Source organism: Lynx canadensis, chromosome A3 (genome assembly GCF_007474595.2).
Source record: "Lynx canadensis isolate LIC74 chromosome A3, mLynCan4.pri.v2, whole genome shotgun sequence".
In the NCBI taxonomy this organism is placed as follows: Eukaryota; Metazoa; Chordata; class Mammalia; order Carnivora; family Felidae; genus Lynx; species Lynx canadensis.
Window position 1 is genome coordinate 115743548 of NC_044305.1, and position 18881 is coordinate 115762428.

The window sequence follows — 18881 nt, forward strand, 5'->3', positions numbered from 1 at the left end:
TGGCTCAGGTCATGATCTCGCAGTTTGTGAATCTGAGCCCTGCATCGGGCTCTGTGCTGACAGCTCAGAGCCTGGAGCCCGCTTCCGATTCTGTGTCTCCCTCTCTCTCCCTCTGCCCCTCCCCCAACTCAAGCTCTGTCTCTCTCCAAAATAAAAAGTTTTTTTTAAAACTAAGACGATTACTAGAGAAGGCTCAGTGGAAAATAAGTAATATTGCACCAATGCAAGACAAAATATACTTTATTGTGACAGCAAATGCTCATAGTGCTGCAGATAAGGCAGGCTAGCAGGGATGTGCATGTAATCCAAGGCCAGTATGGAAATGGATGGGAATGAAAGCTGGTTCTTAAAGCTTGAAGATTTATTCCACGGTGAAGGAAAGATCATTTGTGTTCACTTCTCTCAAATGCAGTATTATACACCTACTTCATCAGAGACCTATGCCTCTAACCAAAAGCCCGAAGGCAAAAAAGAGAAACTTAATCTTAACTGTACTCAGAAGTCACTTCTAATACCAATGACAGAAAGATTTTGCTAATTGAGGCAAATATCCTTTCTAGACAAAGACCTAGAGATTGAGCACGCAAACATCCATTCACACATTTTAAATAATTAGCCAATTTTAATGTTATTTATTCCACCAGAAACAAATACTAGAATATCTAGAAATAGTTTGGATAAAGAAACATTTATATTTTAATACTTCATAATGTTGTAAATTTGGGGCTAAAATAACACCCTGAGTCACATTTGATCCCTTTCTGCTTGAAAGGACCAAGTACAGTTTAAATTTCAATAGTTGAACTTCTGAGGGTAGATCTGAGAAAATAATGCTAATGACAGATCTAGTGCTTTGATGAAACTATTAGGTTCTACAGACTTGTCAAAATCAACACAAAACTGAGGACAGGCTGAAAACACTTTGCAAAGCAGTAATTTTAGATAGGCTCCTTCATTTCTCCCCTTCTTTTAAAACAGATACAGATGAAATGCTTTCTGCATGGATGCACAGACATTCCATTCAACTCTTTTCTTAACGCAGTACTAGGAGTTTAAACAGTATGCTTTAAACAAAGTAATCTCTACACACTCAATTTAGCTTAAGAGATGAAAAGAAACACTACCAGGAAAATTACTTATCAAATACTCTGCTCTTTTAAAAGGTGTTTTTAAAAGCAACACAGGACCAAAAACATCCAACTATCACTTTATTTATATTACTATGCTTAAGTTACATGGAAAAGACAACCAAGCAGTTCTGCCCCATTTCAGGAAAAGTTTCCAATCAACACCAATTACGTGGTGACAAATAACTAGGACTGGTGACATCTTTGGGTCAAGACTGACAAGGAAGGATGGGCTCTGGTGCTACGGTTCATCTCCAACAAGAATATGGCACAATGGCCAGCACAAGCCATACTAACACTGAACCTTTAGCGCTGGTCACAAATTCGGATCTCTTCCCTGAAGCTAGCAAATCAAGTGAAATAACTGGGTTTAAAAAAAATTTTTTTTAAATGAAGCCCAAATAAGTTTAAAAACCATGCTCTTGACACATTTTTCCTTTCAAAATTTACATACAACACACTTTTTCACTCTAATAGCCCAGATTTTTTTCCTCACATAGCCCATCACGTAGCTGCAGATAGACTATTCTGCCTCAAGATGTAAACACAGGGGAAAAAAAATTAACAGCATCTGCATAATATTCTCTCTACACACTGCTGCTGGATGGAAAATTGAAAATTAAAAAAAAAAAAAGAAAGAAAGAAAGGTTCCATCTTAGATTCTCACAACCTCTTGTTCCGCAGTTCATGAATCCGACCCTGATGCTAAGGTGACAGTGTATGTAAGTAGATTTTTGTTTTCAGTGAAGGAGACCTGGGAAGAGATGGAGTTAGCTCTTTTTCTTCAAGAGTTATCGGATGGTACATGCTCCTCAAAGCCCTCGCTCTCTCGCACTAGAGCGCGCTCCAGGATCACACGGCCCTCCTTATAGCGCTGGCTGTCTTCAGTGGCAAACTCATAGATCCATCCCAGTTTGCTATTGCAGTTCTTGCAGCTCACGTCTCGAACCATGTGGCGGCCAGTGAGCATGACCCGGTCTTGAACTTCACTGTACTGCAAGTTAACTACCTAAGAAACAGGGGAACACAAAATTGCAGAGCCATGTGAGTTGCTGGCCCAAAAAGCACACACTATTGTGGTTGATGCAATGACAGCAACTTGAGAAAAGCAAACAGCAGTTGTTACTTTAGTCAAACCTACCATACCCTTCCCAAGGACTATTTTTAGAAGCTGCTGGGAAAGGCAAATATCTGGAAATTGCACTGGACATCTAATGCAATCTTGAATTACTATACTATATACTAGTCCTAACCATATTATTCATATACACTAGTTACATTTCTGTGTTGCAGCGAAGAGTCCTCAACTTGGAGTCGTAAAATGTTGGTTTGGATCTAGCTGTCATTATTCACCATTCAACGAGGAGTTCAAATAAGGCTACCAATGTAAAAGAACCTAGTATGCAACTTGTATTCCATAAAAAAGGTTTGCCAAATCTGTTTCTGGAAATACATTTTATATACAAACCGAAAAAGACACACTAAGCCAACTATAGATCATACATGGCAATACAGTTTTCAAGTGGATTCAAATAATCTGTGAAGAATTACCAACGATTCTGACCATCCAAAAGTCCTCTACACTTTACTCTTCTGTAAATGGCCAGATAGTAAATATTTCTGGCTTTGAAGGCTATATGATCTTTGTTCTAACTATTTAGCTCTGCTGTTGTAGCACAAAAGCAGCCACAGGCAATACATAAATGAATGAATATATCTGTGTTTCATTATTTACAAAAACAGGCAGCTGGCCTGCCATAGTGTACCAACTCCTGCTCCATCCCTAAATAAAGATCAAGGGGTATACACTATCAATTCTTTGAGAGAAAAGCTTATTTCTAAGTGGAACAGAGGGGTGTCCACAGGGGAAGTTTAGTTGACCTTTTAAGAGCAGTACCTTAGACTAGTTCTGTCTCTTAGCCTAAAAGATTTGGAAATTCAACTCTGCTAGTACACATTAGAGATTTCCAGGAGACAGAATTGGCTCAACCAATTTTAAAGCCAGCCAGAAATTAGAGAAGTGGGCAGACTAGTCATTAATTAGTAAATCGGTAAATGCTCTTCCCCTTGGCATGCCATAAGCCACAACATAATCAGAAGGATGACTGGTGAGCATAAATTAGAGCAAGGGAAGTTGGTTAGATGATCTTCATTCAGTTGCACTGTCAAGCTATGAAAGCTTAATGCAGCTATCCCCACATAAGGACAAATCAGTAACATGGGTGTAGTGGCATTTCTACGTTCTTCCACAGTCCATGAAGTCACTACTAAATTCTTACACTGAATGTTTTCTAAAGCAATGGAGACTACTTCTTATTGTAACAGTCTTCAAACTTTCATGGTAAAAAACTCACATTCTAGTAATCCCTTCCTAAGGTCCCAAAGGTAAGCTAGTGGGCACTCATTTGAACATGCAGATTATAGCTCTCATTTCTGGTATCTCCAAACTCTGAGAGGTATTCTAGTACTGCTGTCAAATACATTCACTGAACCCACTTAGGAAATGGAACTGGTCTTCCCACCAACCTTGTTAAAAAGAAATGCTCTGCCAGTGGCGCCCGTGAACCGAGTAGAGATGAGTTCTGAGCGGTTGGTCAGGATTGTATCGCAGTTTGCACAAGAAAACAGACGGGTACCACCAATGTGATCAAGGAAAATTCTGCCCATTTTTATAGCTGAAGTTCTAAAAACCTAGGAGCAAATGGAAAAGCACAAGAAAGCATTATGATTAAAAAAAAAAAAAAACTGCTGGTATCTACTTGGTGGGAGTCATTTACACATACATATATATGAGAACCATTTATTCATACATACATAAATTATATATATAAATAAAATATCTACTTTGTAGTAGTACTCCTTTGCAGCACTATTATGGGAAATAGTTGACTCTGTACTAAAGGATCCAAGGTTCATTCACTGAACAAATAAACAGGCAAACCAAGCTAAGAACCGTTTAGAAACAGTGAGCCAAGGAAGCAAACATGTTTAGGCGAGGCCAGAACAAGATCACTTCTCTCTTGGTTGGTATGAAAAACACAGGAAAAAGTGGAGTATCAAAAACTGAATAATAAGAAGCACAGGCAGAGATGTCAGAAAGGCTTAGGCTAAGTGTTAAGTGTACATTCTGAGTATGTATAATTTGAGGAAAGACTTGTGGGGCATGAGTGGGATGATTCCAAGAGTAGAAAAAGGGGTGATCAGAAAACGAGAAGAGGGGAGTCTTGGTCCAGAGCATGGGGTGGTTCTGGTCATCAGGTACCTCTACAACCATGGAGGGATGATGGCATTAACATTAGGTTGGAGTCTGTGGAGCACTAGGTGCTTTACTTATTTCAAAATTGTCACAATAACTCTGTGAGGTTATCAGCCCCACTTCATAACTTATCCAAGGTTATTAAGTGATCAAAGGTTACACAGCTTTCAAGTACAGAAAACCATGACTGGAGTGCAGTTCACCCAACCTAAAGCCAAAATTCTTCCACTGCCCTGGCATATGGCTAGGAAAACAAGAGCAGAGAAGAAGAGAAAGAGAAGCCATTATTACATAACTTATGTTTAAGAAATCACACTGATTCAATATATCACGGAAGTGCTGAAACACTGGGGGGATGGGGGGGGGGAGCTTTGAATCCAAATTCCAAAACAAGAATAATCACACTTCAGGATTTCAAAAGTTAGAGAGTGAATATATGCAACTCCTTCAATTTACAGCAATTAATCCCCTTAAACGCTATTTTTTAAAGATCTAGATATAGTCAAGAATACACAACAGCTCTCATTAAAAAAAGAATTTATTCCCAGTGTGGCTTTCAGCTCCTGTGTTTTAAATATTTGTATTACATATATTTTAAATGGCATGCAGAGTTGCTATAGCTGCCACTATGAAAAATAATCTACAATTTATGTTTGTAGTAAGAATCCACTGTCATTTTAAATTTGGGGAAATTTTATTACAAATTAAAAATTCCATTCCTTCTTACATCTGTGAACTTCTTCCTTAGTTATTAGGTGGTCCTAAGGTCATCAGAAAAGTCATTATCACAAAGATCATTATGACTTCCATTAAATATTTTGATATGAAAGTTTAAGAAGAATGAAAAACAAATGGTAAATACAATTAAAATCTGTGGCTAGTGAAAGGAAAACCACTTTAAGCAAACATGCCAATGAATAAACCCTGGGTGAAAATGACACCACTTAAGAAATGGTATTTAACTTTTTGATTACATTTTTGCAAAATGACAACAGAAGGTAAAACTATCCTTTCAGCCTTTAAAATGATAGCTTTCCCTTTTCCAAAGGCTTAAGAACACAGTATTTGTTACATAAAGGTCAGAGGTTGCAAATTTGAGGCCTGCAGGCCGAACTCGTTTGGTGGCATAGGGGACACAGCAGTGAACAAGACAGGCAACACTTTCCTTACACAACATATGTCCACTGTGGACATGTTTAATGTGGCCCACACAGTTTATTAATAAAAAACAGCTGGGTCACCATTTAAGACTTGAGAGATTTCTAACGATAGAGCCTGTATTTTTTTTTTTTTTTTAAACAATGGGGAGATTTGGCACATGGGGCACCTGTTCTCATAAGGCAACAATGACTAGAGTTGAGTGGTAGCTGCAACTCCCCTGAGGTCATTCTGTCTGCTCAATCACCACTTTGCATCACATAATTACTTCCCCTGTAAGACATCGGAGTGTATGACTCTTCACATAACCAAAGCATGCAACGGCTTGTGAGCAGGTGATCTGGGTCATGTTTCTTAATACCAGTCATCTACAGAAAGTAATCAACAGCAAGGTTTCCTGTCCTACGTCTTAAGACACAGTGCTGGGATTCTGGATTTCTCTGGAAACTAGTATTTGTGCAGTTCACCCCCTGCTTGGACTTCTGGGACTCACTACTTTAAGGCCAATTTTTCTCCAAACTTTTAAATATAATATTCATAGTGTAACTTATTTCAACCATAATATAGAAGTATCTAGATGTTTTTGAATTGGCCATGGCAGACACAATGCTGTTGTGGAAAATGTACTGGGCTTCAAAACGAACTCTGCCTATACCCTACATCATTCTATCTTTGATTCAAAATTACAATATAGCTTGACCATTTGCTACTGGCCCTTTATCCTAAATGGGGTAAAGAGATTTAATATACTTTCTCTTCCCTGCTTCAAATTCAGTCTATTTTTTACTTTTACCCAAGTATTTTTACTGGATTCAATTATATGATTCATTACCAAAACCAAAAATATCTGTGCAGAGTCACTATTTCTAGTTGTGGTTTCCATTTATAGAGTACTATATATGTACACAAAACTGTAAAATGTAGTTCTTATTTGCCAAAAAAGCTAAGTTGGAATACCATGGAATCTAGCAAAAACCAGCAAAACATCCTTTTCTGTCAAAAGTCTTTAGGAAGTAGAAAAACCTGTGCAGGGTGGGGTCATCAGGTTCCAGGTGTTAAGCCTTAGCTTTGCAGGGCTAGGAACAACCTACTACTGACTCACACTATCCAAATTCTCAAGAGGCTAGTATCAATCACAACACCACTTTATTATTTAAGGAGGAAGGTCATTAAAAAGCTAAGACGTAACAACTGAATCAGGCTTCTTGGGATCTGGGGAATATATTAAACTCTGCCTTACACCTAGTAATTACTTAGCGTCTACACTGCATGGGACACTGCACTTGGTACTTTACATACCACATTTAATCTTGACTTTTCTTAACTAGGAATTTGTCACCCTCCTAGTTAGAGGAAGAAATGAAGTCCCGGCACTGGCCAAGCTGGGGCCTGAATGAAACCTTGCCCCAGTTCTTTTGACTCTTTATTCTCTAGTGACCACTGGGCTGCCAGATTCAGATTTACCATGTACCCTTCCTGCCTCCATGCTGATCCCTCCTAGATTTCCTTTCTTGGTTGGTGGCCAATTCAAATGACACACTCTCCTAAATGAGAAACCCTGGCAACTTCTTAGAAAAATTGCAAAACCAACAGTACTTCCTAAATCACTTTTGGAGGTCTTTCCTCCTTCCCCATCAATGTCTTAATTCAAATTCTCATCCCTCCTAGATAAACCTCTTGTGGCTAGGGACTGTGTTATTACCAAATGCAACATACATTCATGGGTGTCACTATACTTGTGCTAAACTTAATAGCACTACAAAAATAAGGTCAAAGGCATGTGCTTTAGCCATCTCTAAGAGCTCAAATAGACTACTCCTTCACAAACTTTGAAACTTTTTGTCTGACAGCATATAGCTAATTCTTTTAAGAACCACCCCCCCCAGATTTTTAAAGGAATAAATTACACACCATAAAATCTAGCCACTGTAAGTGTACAACTGAATGATTTTTAGTAAATTTATAAAGTTATGCCACCACTGCATATCACCACAAACCAGCGTTAGAATATTTCTATCACCTCCCCCAAATTCCCACAAGCCCCTCTTCAATCACAGGCAATCACTGATCTATTTTCTGGTTTTATGTTCAAAATATTTCCCAGATATGCTAAGTCCCTTGCTTACACTTAGAAGAGTCCCCAAAACCCTTCAGCCACATATTTAAAAAAAACCTTAAAACTGAGCTTTCATAGATGACTAACGATTTCTGTGTCAACTGTAGGGACACCTTATTGTATCTTAACTAGTAAAATGCACACTTTGGTCTCTGTCAGTGTTGAAGTTCAAGTTTATAACCAAAACTAAGGTCAAATGCATCACAGCTAAAGCTTTAAGATGTGTTCTTTCTTTTTAACATTTCAAGCAAAACACAATTTTAATAAGTACTATTCCCCCAGATAATTTAATAAATAAGGTCTCTTTGGTACTCCTTTTCTTAGTTCCAGGTTATTAAAATCCTTAAAAGCTTGAAAGAACTACCAAATGTGGTTGTTTATTGGTAGGCTATTATCAGTTTAACTGAAGTTACTGGAAACTGAGAAGCCAAGTTGAAAATACAAGTGAAATTCATAGATGATCTATAGATCACATTTTAGTAACTGTTTCAATTTCCTTGCCCTTGAATAGCACATTTAGCTACTTAGAATTTCCATTTTCTATTTTAATAGGAGACCCTAGTGAAGCAATCACATTTTTAGAAACTATACCTTTTTAACAGAATTTTTAAAAATTTACACGATTTACAGAACTTGTAAGAGAAAAAAAGAAAGGTTTTTTTCTCTTTGAAAAATCCATGAAAGACATCTCCAGGAATGGATTACAAGTGACTCTTGAACAAAATGGGAGAGAGGGGGATGGTCAGGGATGCCAACCCCCGCCCCCACCTTGCACAGTTGAAAATCTGCAAATAAGCACAGACTCCCCCCAAAACTTAATAGTCTATTGTTGACCAGAAGCCTACGGACAACATAAACATAACATAAACCACAGCCAATAACATAAGCATCAAATAACACCTTTTCTATATTAGATGTATTACATACTGTATTTACAATAGAGAACATTAAGAAAACTATGAAAAAATACATCGACGGTATTTATTGAAAAAAAATGCATGTATAAGCAGACTCATCAGTTTAAACTTGTGTTGCTCAAGGTCAACTATGTTAAAAATTAGACAATATGGGGGTGCCTGGGTGGCTCAGTTGCTTAAGTGCCCTACTCTGGATTTTGGCTCAGGTCACGACCTCACAGCTCCAAGCACAGAGCCTGCCTGGGATTCTCTCTCTCTCCCCGCTGCCCACACATACTCTAAAATAAATAAACTTAACGTGTTAGACAATATAGACTATGTAATTTCCTAGTTTGAGGCCAAGTCAATAAAATATATTCCTAAAAATGGCTATTTTTAGGTCAGATTTAAGTTTTGTTGTTAGCAGTTTTAGGTTCACAGCAAAATAAGGCAAGATTCTTGTCTTTCAGAAATGTGTGAAAGGCAGGTTTTGTATGGATAGAAGTTTTCAGCCCCTTTGGAGAAGTACCAAGGAGTGCAATTGCTGGATTGTATGGTAGGTTTAGTTTTGTAAGAAACCACTGTGTCTTCCATTTTATATTCCTACCAGCAAGGAATCAAAGTTCCTATTGCTCTACACATCCTTGCCAGCATTTGGTATTGTCAGGGTTCAGGGTTTTGACCATTTTAATAGGTGCGTATTGGTATCTCGTTTTAATTTGCATTTCCCTAATGACATATGACACGGAGCAGCTTTTCATATGCTATTTGCCGTTTTTCAATCAGGTTGTTTTCTTTTTGTTCAGTTTTTAACAGTTCTTGGTATGTTTTGGAGAAATCCTTTATCAGAAGTCTTTGGCAAATATTTGCTCCCAATCTGTGGCTTATCCTCTTACTCTCTTGACATCTTTTGCACAGAAGTTTTTAATTTTAATGAGTTCCAGGTAATCAATTATTTCTTTCATGGATCATGCCTTTGGTGTTGTATTTAAAAAGTCACTGCCATATGCAATACCATCTAGATTTTCTCCTATGTTATCTTCTGTGAGTTTTATAGTTTTGCCTTTTACATTTAGGTCTGTGACTGATTTTGAGTTAATTTTTGTGAATGCGTGTACAGTCTGGGTCTAGATTTTTTTTTTTGCATGTGGGGGTCCGGTTGTTTTAGCACCATTTATTGAAAATACTATCTTTGCTCTGCTGTATTGCCTTTGCTGCTGTGTCAAATATCAGCTGATGATCTTTACGTGGATCTATTTCTGGGCTCTCTATTCTTTCCCACTGATCTATTTGTCTATTCTTTGGTCAATACCATACTGTCTTGATTACTGTAGCTTCATATTAAGTCTTAAAGTCAAGTAGTGTCAGTGTTCGGACTTTATTCTTTTCCTTCAATATTGTCTTGGCTAGTCTTTTGCCTCCTTATAGAAACTTTAGAATCCATTTGTTGATATTCACAAAGGAACTTGTTGCATTGACTCTAAAGTTGGGAAGAACTGGTATCTTGACAACATGGACTCTCTCCATTTATTTCATTCTTGATTTCATTCATCAGAGTTTTGTATTTTCCCTCATACAGATCTTGTCACATTTTGTTAGATTTATACCTAAGTATTTATTTTGGGGTACTAAATACTATTGTTCTTAATTTCAAATTCCACTTGTTCACAGCACATTTCTACACATACATATATATAAATCAGTAACAAATACGGTGTCCTGTTGGTTAGTCTGGCTCATTGCTACATACTTTCCTTAAAAACAGGGGTCAGGCCCTCAGCTGCAGCAACTTCCTACTCAACACATCTCTGAAGGCAAGGGAAATAAATGCAAAAATGAACTACTGGGACCTCATCAAGATAAAAAGCTTCTGTACCGCAAAGGAAACCATCAACAAAACTAAAAGGCAACGGAATGGGAGAAGATATTTGCAAATGACTTATCAGAAAGGGTTAGTACCCAAAATCTATAAAGAACTTACCAAACTTAACACCCAAAAAAACCAAATAATCCAGTGAAGAAATGGGCAGAAGACATGAACAGACACTTCCAAAGAAGACATCCGGATGACCAACAGACACATGAGAAGATGCTCAACATCACTCATCATCAGGGAAATACAAATCAAAACCACACTGAGATACCACCTCACACAGGTCAGAGTGGCCAAAATCAACAACTCAGGAAACAGATGTTGGCAAGGATGTGGAGAAACGGGAGCCCTCTTGGCACTGTTGGTGGGAATGCAAACTGGTATAGCTGCTCTGGAAGATAGTATGGAGGTTCCTCAAAAAATTAAAAAGAGAGCTACCCTATGACCCAACAATAGCACTACTAGGAATTATCCAAAGGATACAGGAGTGGTGATTCATACGGGCACATGTACCCCAATGTTTATAGCAACACTTTCAACAATAGCCAAGTCATGGAAAGAGCCCAAATGTCCACCAACTGATGAGTGGATAAAGAACATGTGGTATGTGTGGTATGTGTGTGTGTGTGTGTATGTGTGTGTGTATATATATATATATATGTGTATATATACACACATACACACACACACACACACACACACACACACACACACACTGGAATACTACTTGGCAATGAGACAGAATGAAATTCTGCCATTTGCAAAAATGTGGATGGAACTGTAGGGTATTATGTTAAGTGAAATAAGTCAGAGAAAGACAGATACCCTATCATTTAACTCATATGTGTAACTTGAGAAACTTAACAGAAGACCATGGGGAAAGAAGGGGAAAAAATAGTTTCAAACAGAGTGGGAGGGACGCAAACCCATACAAGACTCTTACATACAGAGAACTGAGGGTTGATGGGGGGTGGGGAGAGGGGAAAATGGGTGATGGGCATCGAGGAGAGCACTTGTCGGGATGAGCACTGGGTGTTGTATATAAGAGATGAATCACAGGAATCTACCCCTGAAACCAAGAGCACACTGTATATAACGTATGTCAGCTAACTTGACAATAAATTATACTAAAAAAATAGTAACAAAAAATAAAACGTAAAAGAAAACAAAACCAAAAAAAAAAAAAAACCAAAAACCCCAACCAAACAAACAAAAAACAGGGGTCAGGCAACTAAGGCCAGTGGGCAAAATTCAGCTCACCACTTGCTTTTATACCACCCACAAACTAAGGATGGTTTTCACAATTGAAATGGTAAGAAAAAAACAGAAAAATAATCAAAAGATTATTTTGTGACACATGAGAACTATGAAACATTCAAACTTTAATGTCCATAAATAAAGTTTTATTGGGACATAATCACGCACATTTGCTTATACTTGACAGCTGTCTCACCCCAACAGCAGAATTTGAACAGTTATGGCTGAAACCTTATGGCTTGTAAAATTCACAATATTCACTATCTGGCCCCTGACAGAAGGTGTGCTGACCACTGTTAAAAACTCCTTCAGATGGCGAACAGGGTTTTTCACTTAGAAAGCAGATAGTCTTTTTTAATTAAAAAAAAAAAAAAAAAAAAAAAAAAAGTAAACTTAGTTGCCACTCAGGGTTAAGGATCAACAGGAGTACCAGACAAGATCAATTTTATCCTGCTCCCCTTTTCTTCAGATTTTTCTAGCTAAAATCTTTAACTTTCTATAATCAGATTAGCTCTAAAAAGATTACAAAAATAAATAATATATTCCTAGCTGCTGCCTTCTTCTCTCCCATTTCCAGGATTTAAATAACGTGGCCCAGATATTTGAATTCTGGAGTCAGACAGCCTGGGTTCACATCTCAGCTCTGCCCCTTGTAAGCTGTGTAAACTTTGGATAAGGTATCTTCTGCTTCTTCAGCTGTGAAACGGAGACAGCATTACCCATCTCTGAGTTGTGACAATTAAATGGAGAGAATACATTAGGAGAACAGTGCCTGGCACATCATAAATGTTAAACAAAGGTAAATGCAGTAAAACTAGATTTCCTTCTTCCACATTCCCCACCCCAACTTCCCCTTCCTATTAAAGAGGAGAAATCAAAACACAGACTATGAAACAAACAACTGGCTTCATCTCCTGTTCATCACTGCAAAGCTAAATGATGAGGTGACAGAAATTAAAAGCAGAAGGAAAGTTAGAAACCTTGTGAAGCATCTCAAATTCTCAGTGTCACAGTTCCAGGTCTTAAAATAGGTACACACCCTCCCTGTGGTTAATAATCCAGTTAGGATCCAACCCTGGCAGGCAGAATTCAGCAAAGAAAGCATTTTACTGTCCAACCCTAAAAACTCCAGAGAGAATAGTAAGCACTGATGAGTCTCTAAGGATCCACTGACGGGAAAACCCCCCATTCACAGATAAGATTCTTCCTCAGTAGAGAGATTAGTTTCTTAGGGCATTTCCACAGACCACAGACCACACAATACTGGGACTCCACCTATTGCTGGGCCAGTAAGAGGGGCTTTTCCAATGCCAGAAGATGGTTGGCAAATACAAGCTACAAGGACTCTCTCCAGCAGGGAATGGTGTAGGAGCCCAGAACAGAAAGGGCTGAAGAAATCTGCCCTTTTAGAGGAGACTGTGTTTTGCAATAGTTCTGGTAAAATGAAAACATGCTGGAGCATGTTTATCTACTTTTCAGTCTCTCCCGTCTCCAAAACAAAGGAACAAAATCTAAAGACTTTAAATAGTTGATTACTATAGTTAACATTTAATGCTGTTATCTCATCAACTATTTTCATACTGATTTGTGATGGAATTCTACTTAAAAACTACAAGGGAGAAAATACGTTAAATTCATAATGTATCATAAAATCAATTTACCAATCTTTGTACAAAATATTTACCAAGCCAAGGTTTCAGGGACAAAAGCAAGCTGTGTTTTCCTCTTGTTAATTCTCTTGCGATACCCGATCAGTTTTCTTTACTGTGTCAAATGATGTTCTAGTGGTGGAATCAGCTCTTCAACTGACAGTAACTTCACTATTTTCGTTCCCGTCCTTCAAATAATGCCTTTGTTGTTGTTGAATGTTTTCCAGGTTTACTATATTTCTATAATACGTATTTAGTCATCACTAGAAAATAGGAGTAGTCATGTAACTCAGTGAGTCAGCTAAACAATCTGAGTTGGTAATCTCCCCAAAACACCCACTGGCAAGACAAATTCAAGATCTCTCCTTTGTTGTGATGCAATACCATGAGTCAAAAAAGCCTCTTATTGGATACACTAGAGTATAAATTAACTGTCTGGTTTCCTGATTCAGGTGTCAAGTTCATGTCATAGCTAAGGTTCATGTCATAGCTAAGGTTCAGTTCCTACATTACCCAGCCATTACTACACAGGATTACCAGAGAAACAGATGATTTCTACAGCCATTCAGGCTCTATAAAACCTAAAGTGATATTCTTGGTGCAAATATACTTAGGACTATGTTCATATCTCATGAATATATTTAGAACTAACTTTCACATCTCGTGAACATATTTAGGACTGTTAGGCCTGTATTGGAGGGTATGTCTAATTTAACATCTTTTTAGACTTATTTTGGTTTTATTTCCCTTTGCTTTTTAATGGTTTCTAAACCTTTTTCTCTCTCCTACCACTTACGTAGAACAAAAGGCAAGTAAGCCTAAGGAAAAGTCCTTGATAATCCAGACATATGGTTTAGAAACCACATGTATGTTACCAACCTTACTTTTCTAAAAATCCAACTTCCTTAGTTCCCCTGTACAGAACTAAATAGTTTACTTGAGCACATTTTATCATCTCCCTCTCTCATAGGGAAGATGGTTGCTAGAGATAAACTTCAAAAACAAGTCAACCAGTAGGCCTGCATTGGGCACTGAGCTGGGTGAGAGTATGATAAAGGTAGACATCAGTCTTTCCCAGGAAGTACATTCTACCTGGTGTTCCAGTACCTACCCAGAAAGATAATGGGAGATGGAAAATTCACTGTGTGCCAAATTCCACCAGCTCCACCTTCTCACTATTTGTAAATGGTCCAGGCCTATATTTTCTTCCAGGCCTGGATGTCCCCCAAAGACTCCCGTTTTCCAGGTCGGGGCAATACCAGTCCAGTTCAAAATGCTTCCTACTTGACTCTTACCCATTTTTTTCACTGCCCCGGTTTTTCAACCTCTATAACACTTATTTCGTATTTGACTAACGTTTAAGTTTATATGGTTACTCAATTTCATTTGTTCATGACTTTTTACTAAGTTACAGGCTTCTAGAGAAAAGACCATGAGTTCTTGGTAATTTCCATCTTATCTAATACAGTACATATATGCCATAAACTTTCAGGAAGAGAATACACCTAGACACTTCACATCTGGCACAAATATTTACCCAGGAAACACTTCATGTATTTTGGTTCACCTGTGTGCGAATTCGGCTGCAACACTGTATGCGCGGCTACGCAAAGTGAGCTAATATCCTATTTCCCCCCCCCCCCCCCCCCCCCGTTACTTCACCAGCAAGGCTAATTTTCCAAAAACACAAGATTAGCTAGCCTGAGGTTACTTCAGGTTTTCCATCTGTCAGAGAGACCTGGAATAAAAATCCTCAGATTACCAACAAGGCCCTGTAAACAGAAAAAGTTTAAAAATAAATGAGCTGTACACCTTCCCAGCCTCTCCCTTGGGGGGGGGGATTAATAAGAGTCAGGATTAAACAGATCTTTGTAGCAGTTCCGTTTTCCAACTCCCGCTGTTCATAATACTCATTGTCTTACCTAGCTGCCTAAAATAAAGGAGCTGCGAGAGCACGCCCACCCTCCAGCCGGCGGCGGGGGCGGAGAAGGGAACCGGGAGGAAGGGCGCGGCCCCCTCCGCCGGCTGCCGGCGACCGCGCGACCCGCCAGCCGCCTGCGGCCCCAGCTGGCCCCAGCTGATTGTGGGCACGTGACGCCGCGGGCCAATCGGGAGGGGCCGACCGAGCGAGGCGGCCTCCTCCCGCACCACAAACACGGGCCGGAAACAGCTGAGCGGGCGGCGGCGCGGGGTCCCGGCCGGCCCGCCGCAGCCCGGGACGCCCGACGGCCGCCCAACAGTCCCACCCCGCCCTCCGCCAACCCGGCGGGGCCACACGCTCGTTCCTGGGGCCAGCCAGCGAGCTGCAGGGCAGGGTGGCCGGCAGTCACCCGGGGGGACAGACACAAAGCCAACGAGGCCCCCCGCCCGTGCCTAGTGCCGGGCAGCCGGGACAGCGGCCCTTTTTAAAGACGACCCCCGCCCGTTGCCCAGCAGAGCTCGGACTTCACTTCGACGCCGGGGGCGCGGCGAGGCTGCAGAAGAGCAGGCCTCCCGACGACCGCGGCGGCGCGGAACCCCGGCGCGCCCCCGACATTGCGGCGGGGACGCGGCCCGTGGGGGCGGGGCAGCCGGGGCGGGGGAGGTTGCCGGCCAAACTGCCCGCGGAAGGGCCTCCCAGGCTGCGCCGCGGATACTGGCCGGGCGAGAGACTGCGGCAGGAGGGCGCGGGCGCCGAGCGGAGGGGTCGCGGCTGTTGCGGGCGCGCCGGTCGCCCCGGCTGCGCGGCGGGGGCGGGCCGACGGCGGCCGCCGCGCCTGGGCCTCACAAAGAGGAAACAGCCCAGCCCGTCTACCCGCAGCCCCGGCGCCGGGACCCGCCCAGAGGGGTCGAAGGCGGCCGCGCTGGGACCCCAGGGGGAGCGCGGCGAGAAAGAGGCACTTCCTGCCAGGGTCCCCCGCCCCGGGCCGATTCCCGAGTGCTTCGAAGCCGTCGACCTGGAGGGCTCCTCAGCCTCCACCGGGCTCCGAGCCCGGCCCCCGCCAACCGCACTCACCCCGAGCGGCTGTGAGATCCGCGGCCGCCGGCGGTTCTTCGCTCCTCAACTGGGATGAAGCCCCTCGGCCACCCGAGTCTCCAGGTTTAGTCAGGCCCTGGCCTTGGCCCCGCCTCTCCCTGGTTGGGCCTCAGCGTCAATCACTCGGCGTAGCTCCGCCCCTCGAACAGTGGGCTCTCCCAGTTGGCCCAGAATGCCCTTCATTTCTAGGCCCCGCCCTCATTCCCGGCACCCTGCCCCTTCCGCTGGGCCCCGCCCCTTTTCTGGTTCACCCTCCCCCACTCCCTCACCCCTCCGCGGCGCTGCCCACCCCTCCCAGAAGCCGCAGATCCTGAGCCAGCTCCCGCAGCTCGCCCCGCCCCTGACTCTACTCCTCGTACTCGTGCAGCCAATCAAAGAGGCTAACTCTGCCCCTTCTCTGGAAGAGGCCAATGTGAAGAGACTTAGGATCCACCTCCTTCCCAGCTGAGAGCACACAACACAGCATCCACGTGAGTCAGCTTCTTAAAGGAGAAGGCTCAGCTTTCTAATTGCGGCAGCTGTAGGACATCGCGCGTCATCGGCGTCACCAGGTGGTAGCTAAGGCCTAGCTTTTTGAGGCCCAGTAATGACAAATGAAAACAACAGGCTGTTTTTCTAGGCAAAGGAGGTACCTAGATAATTAAAACGTACCGTGTAATTAATTTCCTTGAGACTGCTTACTCTAGTCACTCCTTATAGAGCGCCACCATTTACTTACAAACCCCAAACACTTTGAATCCCAGCATATAGGAAATCCTGAAGAACATCTATGGAAAACGGCATTTTTCAAGTGTGCTCGACTTAATTTACAACTCTCTGAGTTTTCTCTTGGTAGTGGAAGTGATTTTCAAGAAGATGAGAAAATTCAGAATCTTTTACATGGAGATTGTCTGCCTATGAAAGTCTGAGGTTTGTTGAAAAGGGTAGCTGTTCCCATAACCATCATGAACACTTGAGATAGAAGGCTTTGCGTCTCATTTCATTAGCATTTCCCAGGTAATTACATTATGATCTTTGCCTGATTTTCAGGATGAAGTATAAATATTTGATGATGCCTATTTCTCAGACAAAAAATAAAGGCTAACATTTGAGGTTAATCTGCAAGGTGTTTAAAGCCATCAGGGGCGCCTGGGTGGCTCGGTTGGTTGGGCGTCTGACTTTGCTCAGGTTATGATCTCACAGTCTGTGAGTTCGAGGCCGGCGTCGGGCTCTGTGCTGACAGCTCGGAGCCTGGAGCTTGCTTCAGATTCTGTGTCTCCCTCTCTCTCTGCTCCTCACCCGCTCACACACTCTGTCTCTCAAAAATAAGTAAACATTAAAAAAAAAAAAGCCATCTTTAATGAGTAAGAGGTTTTGAAGCAAATACTAGCAATTTGACTTCTCATCAACCTCAAAAAAACCACAGGTATTTTCATGCAGTTCAGATAAAAACCTGATCATCAAAGGAAAACAAGCAGATAGGAAGTTTTTTTCTTTTAAGTTTTATTTATTTTGAGAGAGACAGAGACAGTACAAGTGGGGAAGGAGCAGAGAGAGAAGGAGAGAGAGAATCCCAAGCAGGTTCTGCACTGCTAGCACTGAGCCATGAAACTGTGAGATCATGACCTGAGCCGAAACCAAGGGGGTCCAATGCTTAACCAACTGAGCCACCAGGTGCCCAGAGATAAGGAAGTTTTAAACATTTTTAAGTTTTTTTCTGTTTTGTTTTTACTTAACTTTAATTACAAAGTAACACATGTTCATTGTAGGAAGGTCATACAGCCTCATTTCCTAACAGAAACCTGTGTCCTCTGCTTACAGTTTCATGTACATCCTATTCTTCCTGAAACAAATGTGTATGAAAGCATATTGCACCTCTTACTCCGTGCATCTAAAAGCCAATGCAACTTTTCTCTACAAATTTACTTTTGTCTATATCCACAGTTTTCCGTGGTATGGCTTCACCATCTTTTATTAAGCATTTTTTTTCCTACAGACATTCTTCAATCTTTTTCTATTAAATGTACTGCTGTAAGGAACATCTGTGTTCACTGATAACCTGTTTGTCAGGTATTTCTGAATATAATCATTTGAAATGGACATATAGTGTCTAAACCCACAGGAATGAGTTGTTCTTAAAAGTGAGCACTTTTGAGTGCCAGGTAAAACAGTAGGGAAGACTATTTATTTAACAAATACATAGTGCTAACTGTTCTAGGTTCTCTCACATTAACGCAGTGAATTTTCATGAAAACTCTGAGTTCAATACTGTTATCCCCATTTTACAGATGAGTCGACTGAAGCACAGTGATTAACAAATGTGTCCAAGGTCGCCTGGTGGATATAAATTACAAATATTAAGCACAGCATTTATAAGCTTGGAAGGGAATGATGAAAATCATATTTTAGAAAGATTAAATGATAGTGATATGCAGAGTTAAAGCCCAAATGTGAGGTAAGGAGGGCAGGTAGGAAAGGAACAGAAGTTGTAGGTTTGGCTTTAACAGAAATGGCTGCACTGGACTGATTGATTGTTTATAGGTGGACTAAGAAT

General features: G+C 41.2%; 1 protein-coding gene across 3 annotated transcripts; it reads right to left on the reverse strand.

Annotated features, from left to right (window-relative positions):
• Positions 1–222: 222 nt before the first annotated feature.
• Positions 223–16490, reverse strand: YPEL5 (yippee like 5). 3 transcript variants are annotated; one of them, XM_030311373.2, is made up of 3 exons: positions 16328–16490; positions 3654–3818; positions 223–2136 (listed from the first exon to the last, which is right to left on the reverse strand). In XM_030311373.2, the coding sequence occupies exons 2-3, from the start codon at positions 3792–3794 to the stop codon at positions 1912–1914; spliced, it is 366 nt and encodes a 121-aa protein (XP_030167233.1). In that variant the 5' UTR covers positions 3795–3818; positions 16328–16490; the 3' UTR covers positions 223–1911. The 3 variants fall into 3 exon arrangements, with proteins under 3 accessions (XP_030167233.1, XP_030167234.1, XP_030167235.1); XM_030311374.1 differs by lacking the exon at positions 16328–16490 and adding an exon at positions 15255–15354; XM_030311375.1 differs by lacking the exon at positions 16328–16490 and adding an exon at positions 13368–13571.
• Positions 16491–18881: the final 2391 nt, after the last annotated feature.